The sequence below is a fragment of the Staurois parvus genome, unplaced genomic scaffold, assembly GCF_062004578.1.
Source record: "Staurois parvus isolate SC_StPar_1 unplaced genomic scaffold, SC_StPar_1.0 ptg000240l, whole genome shotgun sequence".
Taxonomy (NCBI): domain Eukaryota; kingdom Metazoa; phylum Chordata; class Amphibia; order Anura; family Ranidae; genus Staurois; species Staurois parvus.
Window position 1 is genome coordinate 151,967 of NW_028318036.1, and position 12,254 is coordinate 164,220.

At 43.7% G+C, this 12,254-nt stretch overlaps 1 protein-coding gene across 3 annotated transcripts in view; it reads left to right on the forward strand.

Annotated features, from left to right (window-relative positions):
* Positions 1-12,254, forward strand: part of TRMT1L (tRNA methyltransferase 1L) — a 212,090-nt gene that overhangs the window by 151,604 nt on the left and 48,232 nt on the right. Inside the window, exon 14 of one of the 3 annotated variants that reach the window (XM_089680316.1) lies at positions 3,468-4,540. The exons of the other annotated variants lie outside the window; for them this stretch is intronic. Within the exon in view, the coding sequence (XP_089536442.1) occupies positions 3,468-3,585 (118 nt within the window). The 3' untranslated portion in view covers positions 3,586-4,540. Of the gene's footprint in view, positions 1-3,467; positions 4,541-12,254 lie in introns of those variants that run through there. 3 annotated transcript variants of the gene reach the window in all.

Here is a 12,254-nt window from a genome sequence, read left to right on the forward strand (position 1 = left end):
ACTCTAGATATCTCCTCTGCCCTTACATTATCTAATCAAACCAAGATCGGTGTGATCAGATGCTTTCCCAATTTACAAATGGCGCTGTTTATATCCTGCGAAACTGAAGTGATGCAATGCTCGTAGCTTCTGATTTCTTAGACTATAGAGATGATTGGCACCATTCCAGTCTCCAATCAGCTCTATGGTCAGCTTATAGAAACACTGGCTGCGTTCTCAGGTTCCTCTGATGGCACGGGACTGCCAAGAAGGCCGTAGAAGGCAGCAGGGGAGGGTGCATCATCTCCTGCTGGTTGTTAAAGCAATCCTGCAGCTAATAAGCCACTAGGATTGCTTTTACATGAAAGCCAATCGCCGGGTGAAAAAACATTACCAGGATGATGCCTGCAGCTGTAGGCATCATCCTGGTATAACCATTAAAAGTCCAGTGATGTACTAGTATGTCGCTGGTCCTTGTTGGGTATATATGCTATGTTTTTATTTTTTTTTGTATGCAGTCTGTGGGTTTAATGGAAAAAAAGAGAAGAAATCTCTGCCAGCAAAAGTGTTTGGTATGCCCACCATTAGAATATACCGCCCTGCATCCACCCACTTCTAATGGTGGGCACACATTAGGTCGCACGGTGCCACATGCGCCAATTCCAAAATTGAAAACATGTCTAAATAGTGGCACGCTTGAATAAAAATTGTCCATGTATAAGTGGTACCCCATATGGAAAAAGGATGACACCAAGTCCCAAACTATCTTGCCACTACTCCCTATGTATTCTGGGCATCCGGGGGCTCCACGTGACTCTTTTCCCTTGGAAATCTGAAACTTATAGCCTGTTGCTCTCTCACAGGTCTTATACATCTTGACCCCATATCTGGCATGCTTGCTGGGGAGAAATTGTTTGAATGCAAGGCAGCCAGAAAAATTAAAGAGGAACTCATCAATGCAGATGTTTTGCTGGGGAGTATAGACATCTGCAAATTTTTGGTTAAGGTGATTTACGAGGGGCCACATTTTGTGGAGCCAGTCAAATTCAGGGTCACCCCGAGGATGACAGAGTGTATTGTCGTTGAAATGCATAAAACACATTATACTCTCATCTATGCCTGGCCATGGCAGCAGAGAATCGGGTCTGTGGACCAATACAACCGCAATTCATTTTTTTTTTAGTAGTGCCCATGTTGAGGGTTAGGCCCAAAAACACTTTAAATTTGGAAACCGTAATGGGTTTCCATGCGAATGGTCTGGCAAGGTTTGAATTTGGGTTGGCAGCGATAAACTGTTGTGCATATAAATTGCTTTGATCCACAATCAATGCATACAGATATTCCGTGAAAAACAGCTCCAAAAAATCAAGGGGAGTAGTTAAATTTGCTGTTTCCACCTGAATTCTGGGTTGGGCAGTGAATGGGGGAAGTACAGGTGCTGCAGAATTTGTGGGCTGCCAATCGGAATTTGCAAGCACATCCGGAAGGATACTAGGGGCTCTATGGGCCTGTGTACGAATTCTTGGTGGTTGCGGGACAATACTTCTGCTCACCACCGCACCAACTTGTACTGCACTTATGGGACTCGCCACATCACCAAGTGATACTGCAGTGCTGGTATGTGAAACACCAGAATGTACTAGGCTGCTGGTGCTTGCCAGTTCATCAAAGGGTAGAGTGGCACTAGATCAGGCCTGATTCTGCAAACACTGCGGTTTTGTGTGTAGTGTATCAAGTGGCAGTGCCCTGCTGACACTGCACTTGCTGCGGGAGAAGGGGGGGGGGGGGTAAGCGTAGGGGCCACATGTAGGTGCTGGGGCTGATCCCGCTAATGCTGTGTTTTTGGGGACATTATGCTAATGTGAATGCTGGTATATTGCTAATCTGATCAAAGATATTAATCCTTTCAAACACTATGCTAGCAGTGGAGGTTTATTGTGTATGAGTGTGTTCCTGGCAGTCAAGGGGTTAAATGTGATTATTGGTGTACTGATGGGAATCTGATGCTATCTGGGAGGGGAGTGTCTACCGCGGGAGCGTGAATCATGTATATATACGTTATTTAGCACAACCATGCTGCCCTGTAACAGTATTTCTGCTATAGGGCGGTCAGGAACCAGTTACAGAAGTGGTTTACGTTACGGTGCTGCGTTACTTTAACTGACAATTGCACGGTCATGCAACGCTGCACCCAAATAAAATTTACATCCAATACAGTGATAAGTGCTAAAAAAAAAAGCACTGACACTGTACTAATGACACTGGGGAGGAAGGGGTTAACAATGAGAGGCAATCAAAGGGTTAACTGTGTGATGGGAGTGTTTTACTAGGGGGTGGGGGATGTGTGCTTAACTGTGTAAGCACACAGATCGGGATGGCTGTGCCCAGCCATCCTGAGCAGTGTGCCCAAACTGGCAGGGAGGAGAGCTGCATTGTAAACAATGCAGCCCTCCCTGTCTGTGTTTGCCGGTAATCACTGGCAAGGACCCAGTGATTGACTCCCGGGGCTGTGATCGGCACCGCGGGTAGGGCGTCGTGCGTGGCCCCTACCCGGAAATGCAGGATCACGTTTATATACATGATCCTGTGCCCAGGGGCTGCCTTGCCTCAGTATATGTACTGTGGGCGGTCCCCTAGTGGTTAATAGCAAAAATTCTAAAATATAGTTTTTTGGGGTTTTTTTTCAAAATTGTTGGTATTTTTTTGTTTATAGCGCAAAAATTAAAAACCGCACAGGTGGTCAACTACCAACGAAAGAAAGCTCTATTTGTGGAGAAAAAAAGGGCGTAAATTCATTTGGGTTCAGTGTTGCATGACCACGCAATTGTCAGTTAAAGTATTGCAGTGCCGTATCTCAAAAAATGGCCTGGTCAGGATGGGGGGTAAATCCTCTGGAGGGCAAGTGGTTAATATATCTGAATTTGAACTTTACCTGCCTCTTGTAGTCCGTGTACAACAGAGCTGGAATGTGAGAGGCAAAATCAGTACAAAGATGCAATAAATATGTGCTGCCAAGAAGCATGCTGTTAAGATGAGAATCAGACGGATAGAGAGATGAGCTTTTTACTGTGCTGCTTCTCCTTTTACTGTCCAGTCGCAGGCTGGGATGCGTTCAGGACCATCTTGACTCAGAGGAAGTGAGTTGAATGATGCTGGACATTTAGAATAAAATAAAATAGAATGTGACCTTGTGTACCCAGTGAGGTGCCTCCATCCCTTCATTAATATATCCATACAACCAATTTATTTGTCCTGGGACTTTGAGTGAGGCACAACCAATGAATAACTCATTCCAACATTGTTATTTAATAAATAAACTTCTCATTGCATACAAAAAGAGGATAAAATAGTAATAAGCTGATTTGTAATGAATTTGGAATTCATGCATTTCATACATCATTAACTATACTGTTGACCATATATAGTGCTCAGCATAAATGAGTAAGCACCCCAACCGATTTGTCAGATAACCTTTCCATTTCTTTCAGAATCAACATTTTCTATAGGACACTATACAACAAAAAACTCCCACAAATGCGGACCATTGATTGCAAACAAGATTTGTTAATTTGCACACACAAAAAAGGATTTTTCATAACAAATTAATTCAAGACCATGTTGCAAAAAAGAATACAGCCCATTGAAAGTCTTAGGAGCAAAGCTAACTTTTAGACAATAAAATCCTAATTAACAGGAATTCAACTACAGGTGAGTTTAATTATTCATTAGACAGGTGTCCAGCAGACAGTTGATTATAAAAGGGCGTTGCTTATCAAAGAAAACCCCTTCCCATTTCATGCTGTCAGCAATGGTAACACATAGAAGAGAAATGTCACAAGGCCTGAGAAAGAAAAGAATTTCTTTACATTAGAAAGTGGAAGGCTACAAGAAGATTGACAAAAATGTAATTACCACTCAGAAAACTGTAGCAAAAGTGATACAAAAATTTAACAAAGATGGAACTGCAACCATCTCAGAGAGATGTCCAGGCCGTCTATGGAAGTTAACACCTCAACAGGAGCGTCTTCTGATGATAGGGGTTGAAGAAAATCACCATGCAAGTTCACTGCAGTTAGCTAAAGAAGTAGAGGAAGCCAAACTGGGGTGATTATTTCCCGTAACACAATACGACGTACACTACAGAAGAATGGCATACATGGGTGTCGTCCATGAAGGAAGACTTGGTGTTGTCCTTACAAATCATGGAGGTCATAAAAAATACTAGATGTACTAGCTTATGTTGTGGGGTGTATTCATTTTTGAACCTACTACTTTGAGTAAAACTAATGATTTTGTAATCTAAGTTATACTTTTAACCTTACTTTCATGGAATGAGCTAAACAAATGTTCTATAAAACTCAGTTTTGACAAAATTTTGAAGATTGTTCTCATGTTCATTGAGATATTGATTAAAATCTTACTTTTCAAAAGGGGTGTACTCATTTATGCTGAGCAGTGTACAATCACGATGTTAATACATTATTACACTAAAATTGCATCCAAAAACTCGATGTGTTTTGTGACCTTGTCACTCCTTCAGGAGTAGATGCACGTATAATATCTGTAAGGTAGAACATGAAGTATGTAGCATACCTAATTATATCTCATAATTCATAGAGTAATTCCAGCCTCAAGGGCCACCAGACTCCCCTGGCGATCACCGTTTGGAAATACTGTCATATCTATTCTTAGCTGATTTGTGAGTATTAGTGTCTCTGGTGGGCATTGAGGCTGGAATTACTCCATGTATTACGAGATATCATTAGTTATGCTACATACTTGATGTTTTACCTTACAGATATTATGCATGCATCTGCTGCTGAAGACGTGAACAGAGTCACAAAACATTTTTGGATGCAATTTTAGTGTAATCATGTATCGACTTCGGGATTGTATATGGTCAACAGTATATTTAAGGATGTATAAAATGCATTAATATGGATTAATTACAAATCAGCTTGTTACCATTTTATCCTCTTTTTGTATGTATTGAGAAGTTCATTTAATAAATAACAATGTTGGAAACTAGTTATTCATTGGTCATGTGTGTTGTGCCTCATTCAAAGTCCCAGAACAAATACATTTGGTTGTTTAGAGTAAAATAGTACTGTGGGAGTAAATCTCTGGACTGCAGGTGAACATTGCAGCAAGAAACTGTTTTTGCTGTTTTATCTTTTAATCTAATCTTAATTCTACAGTACACGACACAGGCTGGATATTCAAAGACCCTGTTTTAAAGGCTGCTGCCTTCAGGTGATTGGACACTGGACCACTGTAAGCTCAGGAAAACATTGACTCTGCCACTCTGGACTGCAAATCACTCAAACCTCTTGAAGCATGATCCTATTTTAACATTGATCTCTTCATCTGATTTTGACTCTATCCCAGACATGCAACCAGTGACCTATTTGAGAAATTCTCACATAACTAAAGGGAAATCTTGTCAGACAGCTAAAAAGCCTTAATACAGCCATCCCTCTCTAGAGGCCCCGAAAGCTCCAGGCATTCTTATCCACAGGCTTCTATATACCTGATGCTGTGGCTTCAAGCAGCATGCTTCCAGTTTGGCTATGCTCGCTTCTGCTGTGTGCAAAAGCCTTGGTATAGTCACACGTCCCTTGTCTCGCCATGCCACTCTGGATACTAAAAGTCCTGCAAAATCTAAAAAGACATTCCCCATTCATGAACCAATAGAATGGGCAATGACTTTTGGGTTTCTCCTTAAAAATTCTCACCCTCGTGGGGGGGGGGGCGTGGTCTGGAGCAGCATGACATACGGTGCACTTCTGGGAGCTCTGTCCGAGACCCAGTGAAGTCTGAGACTAACAAGGTGCTGAAGGAAATCTCTAACTGCCAAAGTACCTTAACCTGTAAGATTGAGGAGGTGAAGATCAATATCTCGCTTATTCAACAGGATTTAAAAAACTCCGGGAGCGGGTTACGGAGGTGGGAGCGCGGTTTAGTCATGTGGAGGACGATTTGCCGCCATTACAAGTCACCACCGAACGCCTGCAACATCAGCTTCATACAGTGCTGCAAAAGCAAGACGATATGGAAAACAGGTTTTGCCAATGTAACCTCCGGTTCGTTGGTCTGCACTAAATGTGGAGGGTTCTGACCCGGCCTCCTTCTTGGAGTCGCCATTTACTACTACCTACAGTAGGGAGGCGTTCTTCCCTACCTTCGTGGTGGAGCACGCCCATCGCTTGGCCTCTAGGCCTCCACCCAAGGGAGCCTCGCCATGCACGTTTATTGCCAAATTTTTTAACTATCTAGACCATGACACTATTCTTCGCCTCACCACGAAAAAGGAAAGTATTCCGTTCCAGAATGTCAGAGTCACGGTGTTTCCAGACTTTTCGGCCGAGGTCCAAAAACGTTGTGCACAATTTGTGGCGGCTAAGGGACAACTTCGGGTCCACCTTGTATCCTATGCTATGCTTTTCCCTGCTAGACTTCGAGTTGTGGGGGGTGACAAGGTTCATTGTTTTGAAGATCCAGAAACTGTGCTGACCTGGCTGGACCAACAGACAGCACCAGGACCTGCTCCGGCCTGATATACCCCTTTTTTTTTTTTTTTAATTACTATTATTATTATTGGGACGGTCTCTGCTATTATGCTTAGTCCCCCCCATAGCCCGGTGCCCTGAGAGTGTATCCCTCTGTCTATGCTTCCCATATTACTCCTTGTCTTCACTTTCCCTTTTTTCCTTCTCTCTCTACTGGTATCTGATCCTCTTCCTCTCCTCTTTGTTATCTCTTCATATTTCAGCTTCAGCTCCTCTCTCCTTTTCTTTTACATCCTTTTTTGTGAGTCTTGGGCCCTTCCTCTCTAGATGTTTGGTCTCTCCCCCCTCTACCCGTTTTTCTTTTTTTTTCTCTTCTCTTTTCTTCAGTCTTTCTTCTCTACTTTTCCCGTGTTTATTATTTTTTCTTTTTTCTCTTCCCCCCCCTCTTGCCCGCTTATTTTCCTTCTCTTCCTCTCCTGTTTTCTTCCACTTCCTACTTTTTTTCTCTCTCTTCCTCTTACTTTTCCTTCTCTGCGTCTCCTTCCCTTTGTTTCCTCCTCTTTTTTCCTCTCCCCCTCTTCTTTCTTTTCCCTCTCTTTTTTTATTTAATTTTTTAATTTTTTGCTGGTTTTATTCTGGGTTATTTATTTTTTCAATGGGATACCTGGCAGCCTCGACTGTGTACTGATTTTCAGCAAATTGTTCGCTCCCCTAGTACCTGGAGCTCTGTTCCCACACCTTGGGCTTAGTTGCAGTTTTTTGTCCGCAGAATTCAGTTATGGGTGGAGCTCTGGTGTTTTTTATTTATCATTCTGCAACTTCATTTATGTGTAGTTTTCCTGGCCAGCTGGAGTGGAATGCAGTTTTACTCCCTTCTCTATGCTGGTCCAGAGTCTATAGTTTATGTTCTTATTTGTTCCAATTGTTCCTATTTGTTTTATAGTGTGTTTGCAAACTTGAGAGGAATGTTGTGCTGTCCATTGCTGATTTCATGGTATCACCGTATGCAATGTATGGGGCCCGTTTATGTCCCAGATAAGTGTATACCTGTATTTTGCACTACCCCTTGATCCTATTGTATACTATGTCTTACACCTGAGGATTTGCCTTCCAAGCCTTTTATCTTTTAAAGTGCCATGGCCTCGCAAGTTCCTGACGTGGAATGTGTGGTATGAGAGCTCGACCTAAGCGTACTGCAATTAGGTCCCAACTAAAATCTCTGTGGGCTGATGTGTTGGTCCTTGTGGAAACCCACATCACCGGTCAACTTCAGATGGCCCTTAAAAAACCCTGGATTGGCTGGCTATATCAAGCTACCTACACCTCCAATTCACATGGTTTCACCATAATTGCTAAGATGGTCCGTTTTCAGTAATTGACCTTGCAGGCGGATCCACAGGGCAGATTTCTTTTTCTACATGCTGTTCTCAATTACCTTGAATTGTTAATATTGGCCTACTATATCCCTCCCCCCTTTCAGTTTGCGGTATTCAATGACGGTCTGACGTTCATTGCATGTCCTCCTGGTATTCCTGCAGTGTGGCTGAGGGATTTTAATATGATTATAGACCCTAGTTTAGATAAGCTGGATTATGACCCCTCTTTTCTTACTCCATCCCATGTTACCGGGTTTGCTAAACTTTTGATGGAATTTGCACTAGTGGACACTTGGAGATACTTGCACCCCATGATCAAAGCTTACTCCTGTTTTTCGGCCTCCTACTCTATGATGTCTCGCATAGATTATATATTTATATCCAAATTGCTACTATCTAAACTGGGGGAGGTGGGTTTTGCCCCTCGGGCTATAGTCAGGCAATATCCAGACCATGCTCCTTACTGGATGGCACTCAACCAGCCTTCTTCCTCCCCTATTTATATGTGGAGGTTGAATCCTTTTTGGCTGACTGTCCTTCCGGATCTGGAGGATGTACAGACCGCTTGGAGTTGGTACTTTGCAAATAATGAGGGTGCAGCTGACTTTGGTTTTGTTTGGGACTCCTTTAAATTGCACGCTCGTGGGATCTCCAGATACAAAGCTACATTTAGCTTAGCTGTTTGGCGGGCACAGGAGCGTTTGCTTGACCTAGAACATTTGTTTCAAGTTAACCCCTCGGGTGAGGTCTCCTCATTGGTCAGGTTGCAGGCACGTCTGGTTAATCATCTCCTCTTTGAGAAAGCTAAGCAGCATATTTTTTTTTACCAGGCAGGGAATATTCGAGCATGGAGAACAGATCGGTCACCTTCTAGCATACTTGGCCCATTTGGACCTTCGACCCCCCCATCGTGAACTCCCTGAGGGGCGCCTCAGGTGCTAGCGTCACCGACACAGATCTGGCGGCGGCGGAGTTTCGTTACTTTTTTTTCTAGTCTCTATTCTTCCATGGTTCATGCCTCTCGGTATGGTTTGTAAAAATTGAGTGAGCTCATCCGATTTCCTACCCTTACCCCCCCCCCCAGGTTGCTCTTCTGGAGGCTCCTATTTCCACAGATGATGGAAGTCTGGAGGCTCCTATTTCCTGAGGCTGGAGGCTCCTATTTCCATAGATGATATTCCTGTTGTCCTCGAAAGCGTCGGGCTCTGATGGACTCCCTCTGGCGTTTTACACATATTTTCAGGAATCGTTAATCCCCTCTTGACATTCTTTCTTTATATCAACATATCTTTGAATCTGCCTCTCTTCCCCAGTCTATGCGAGAAGCTTTAATTGTCCTCATCCTTAAACCCGAGAAGGACCCCTCATTCCTTGAGTCGTATCGCCCCTTCTCCCTCCTGCAATTGGATATTAAGATCTTGGCTAAGGCCCTGGCCTTGTTCCTAAATAAAGTTATACTAGATCTAATTCATTCGGATCAGCTCGGGTTTATGCCGGCCAAGAATACGGCATTCAATCTTCAAAGGCTCTTCATGAATTCGCAAGCTACCCATGATAACACGGGCTCTAGAGTCGTTGTCTCCCTAGAGAGGCTTTTAACTCCGTGGAGTGGGGATATTTATGGGAATGTTTACGCAACTTTGGTTTCGGGCCCAAGTTCCTTAAGTGGCTTAGACCACTGTATCACGCTCCTACGGCTAGGGTCCTGGTGGGTGGTCGGGTATCGGATTCCTTTCCCCTCTCAGGGGACACGCGTCAGGCTTGCCCCCTATCTCCCCTACTGTATGCACTGGCAGTAGAGCCCTTGGCCATAGCTATCCGATTACATTCTGATATCCACGGTTTGTGCTCCGGTCTATTGACCGAGATAGTAAGTCTATATGCTGGTGACATGCTTTTGTATCTGGAGGATGCGGGTCCTTCAATTGGAGCTGCTCTTGCTCTTATTAAGGATTTAGGCCGTTTTTCAGGGCTCTGTATAAATTGGGGGAAATCCCAGATTCTTCCTTTAGATTTTGGTGCCCCTACTAGGGAAAAGGCTAGTCTTCCTCTGGTTGGGGTCAGCAACATTACCTGTCTCGGGATTGTGGTCTTTCGTGATGCTGCGGATTATTCCTGACTTAATTTAGAATCCGTTTATCCTATGCTAAAGTTCAAATTGCAAGCCTGGTCTCATCTCCCCCTTGGGGTTATGGGACAGGTTAATTTGATTAAGATGGTGCGCCTTCCTAAACTTCTCTGTATTCTTTGACACGCACCGATATATTTATCGTTGCGGGTATTTAAAATCCTTGATTCTATGCTTAACTCTTTTGTTTGGGGTAGTGCTTGGCACAAATTGTCATGGCGCGCCATTAAAAATTCCAGACATCGGGGGGGGGGGGGGGGGTACCGCCCTCCCGGATATTAACCTTTATTATTTGGCAGCCCAATTGTCTAATTTTTTCCACTTGGATAAGCGGGACAGGAATAGATACCTTGCACTGGTGTGTGCCCCGGCTTTTTCCTGGGTTGTTCATCCCTTTCAGTTATTACTGCGGGTTGTGCGGGATCCCGTGGCTGTGGGGGGCCAGAGGGGACTGCTGTATCACCACTGCAAGATTTCACTCTGGAAGGTTGCAGTTTCCGCATATCCATGCCTGTTCCCCTTTGTGGGATAACCCGAATCTCCCCGAATTGCGCACACTCCCTGATTTTAGCCTATGGATCCACAGGGGGATTTGTTTCCCAGGTGATCACCAGTGCGGGAGTCAAATCTTTTCAAACCCTCAAAGGTGAATATGACCTCCCCAACTTTGTTTGTGACGGGAGTCACTTTGGGTGGGGGGCCCATGGACGCAGCTCACTTTGGAGAGGTGAGGAGACCCCTGTCTCAGCTCCCCATATCCCTCTTATGTGTAAGTCACCCTGTGCCTGTTAGGGGTGCAGGGTGATATGTCCTAATATTGTGAATTCCCCCTGATGGGACTGTCTGCTGGTGTTTCTTGTTACTGGGTGTGGATTGCCCCACCCTGTGTAGGGAGGGGGAATTGTTCCCTTGAATGTATATATCTTGTATCTGTGTTAAAATAAAGTAGTCTATTTCCTGATTTATTTCAAGACTGGTCTCGTATGGTCAGCGATGGTGTCCGTGGTCAGTGTTCGGATGGAGGAGTTGTATTATTACGGAAATACCCAAGTGCAGTCAGGGTCTGGTTCCGTTACATTGTTTTTTCGTTATCTCCAGCTCCGTCATGCTCTGCGGGCCCAGTTTGGGGATTGTCTTTTACAACCCAACTCTAATTGTCTTTTGAATGTGATTTTGGGCATGGAATCTAAGAAACTCACGTCCACATTCTATAATGCTTTGCTTTCACCTTCTGCATCATTATGGCATATCACCTTAAAACCCACTCGGAGGTGGACATGGGGGAGCTGGATGATGAAATGTGGGAGGAGGTATTGTCCTCGACTAAGACGGTTTCCCCGAGCACCGTCTTACTCAGCTATATATTATACATAGAACCTACTTGACACCAATTTGATTGTCTAAATACAGGCCACAACATAGCCCACTTTGCTCTAAATGTGGGGACCCTGATAGTACTTTTTTTCATTTAATATGGTCCTTGTCCCCTCATATGGGGTTACTTGGTCTCAGGTGGTCTGGTTCCTACATGACAAGATTGGCTCCCCCCCTTACCCTGTGCCCTAAACAGTACCTGCTCGGTCTTCTTCCTAGCTCACAAACCGACAAATTCCAGACTTTTTTTTGCAAGAGACGCTATTTGTGGCTAGACTATTGCTTGCTCGTATGTGGTTGCAGGCACTGTCGCCTAAGTTTTCACAGTGGGTATATGCGGTAAATAGAACTTTACCATATAAGGTTATTTATATACACAGAGGAAGCCCTGCTAAATATCACAAAGTTTGGGATAGATGGCTCGACTCTATATTAGCTTGTGATGAGGAAGAGGAGGAATGATTATTATTATTATACAGAATTTATATAGCGCCAACAGTTTGCACAGCGCTTTTCAAAATGAAGGTAGACAGTACAGTTACAATACAGTTTGTTACAAGAGTAAACAGAGGACCCTGCTCGTTAGAGCTTACAATCTAGGAGTGATTATTCTTTGTAAATCTATTATGCTGGTTGCTTGCGGCAAAGGCTCTACAATCTGTATAATGCATTACTCGCTTGTCTAATCGATCTGTGTTTGTTTTCATTGAATATGTGACGTGGCTGCATATCTGTTCCTCTCAATAAAAAGTTTGCTTGATTTAAAAAAAAAATTCTTACCCTCCTAAGAATCATTGCTCAGCTATATGCAAAAAAAAACCAAAAACGGTTCACTAAAAAGTGGACTGTTCCAATACCGGACTCTGCTGTCTCATTCTTAAACATCTT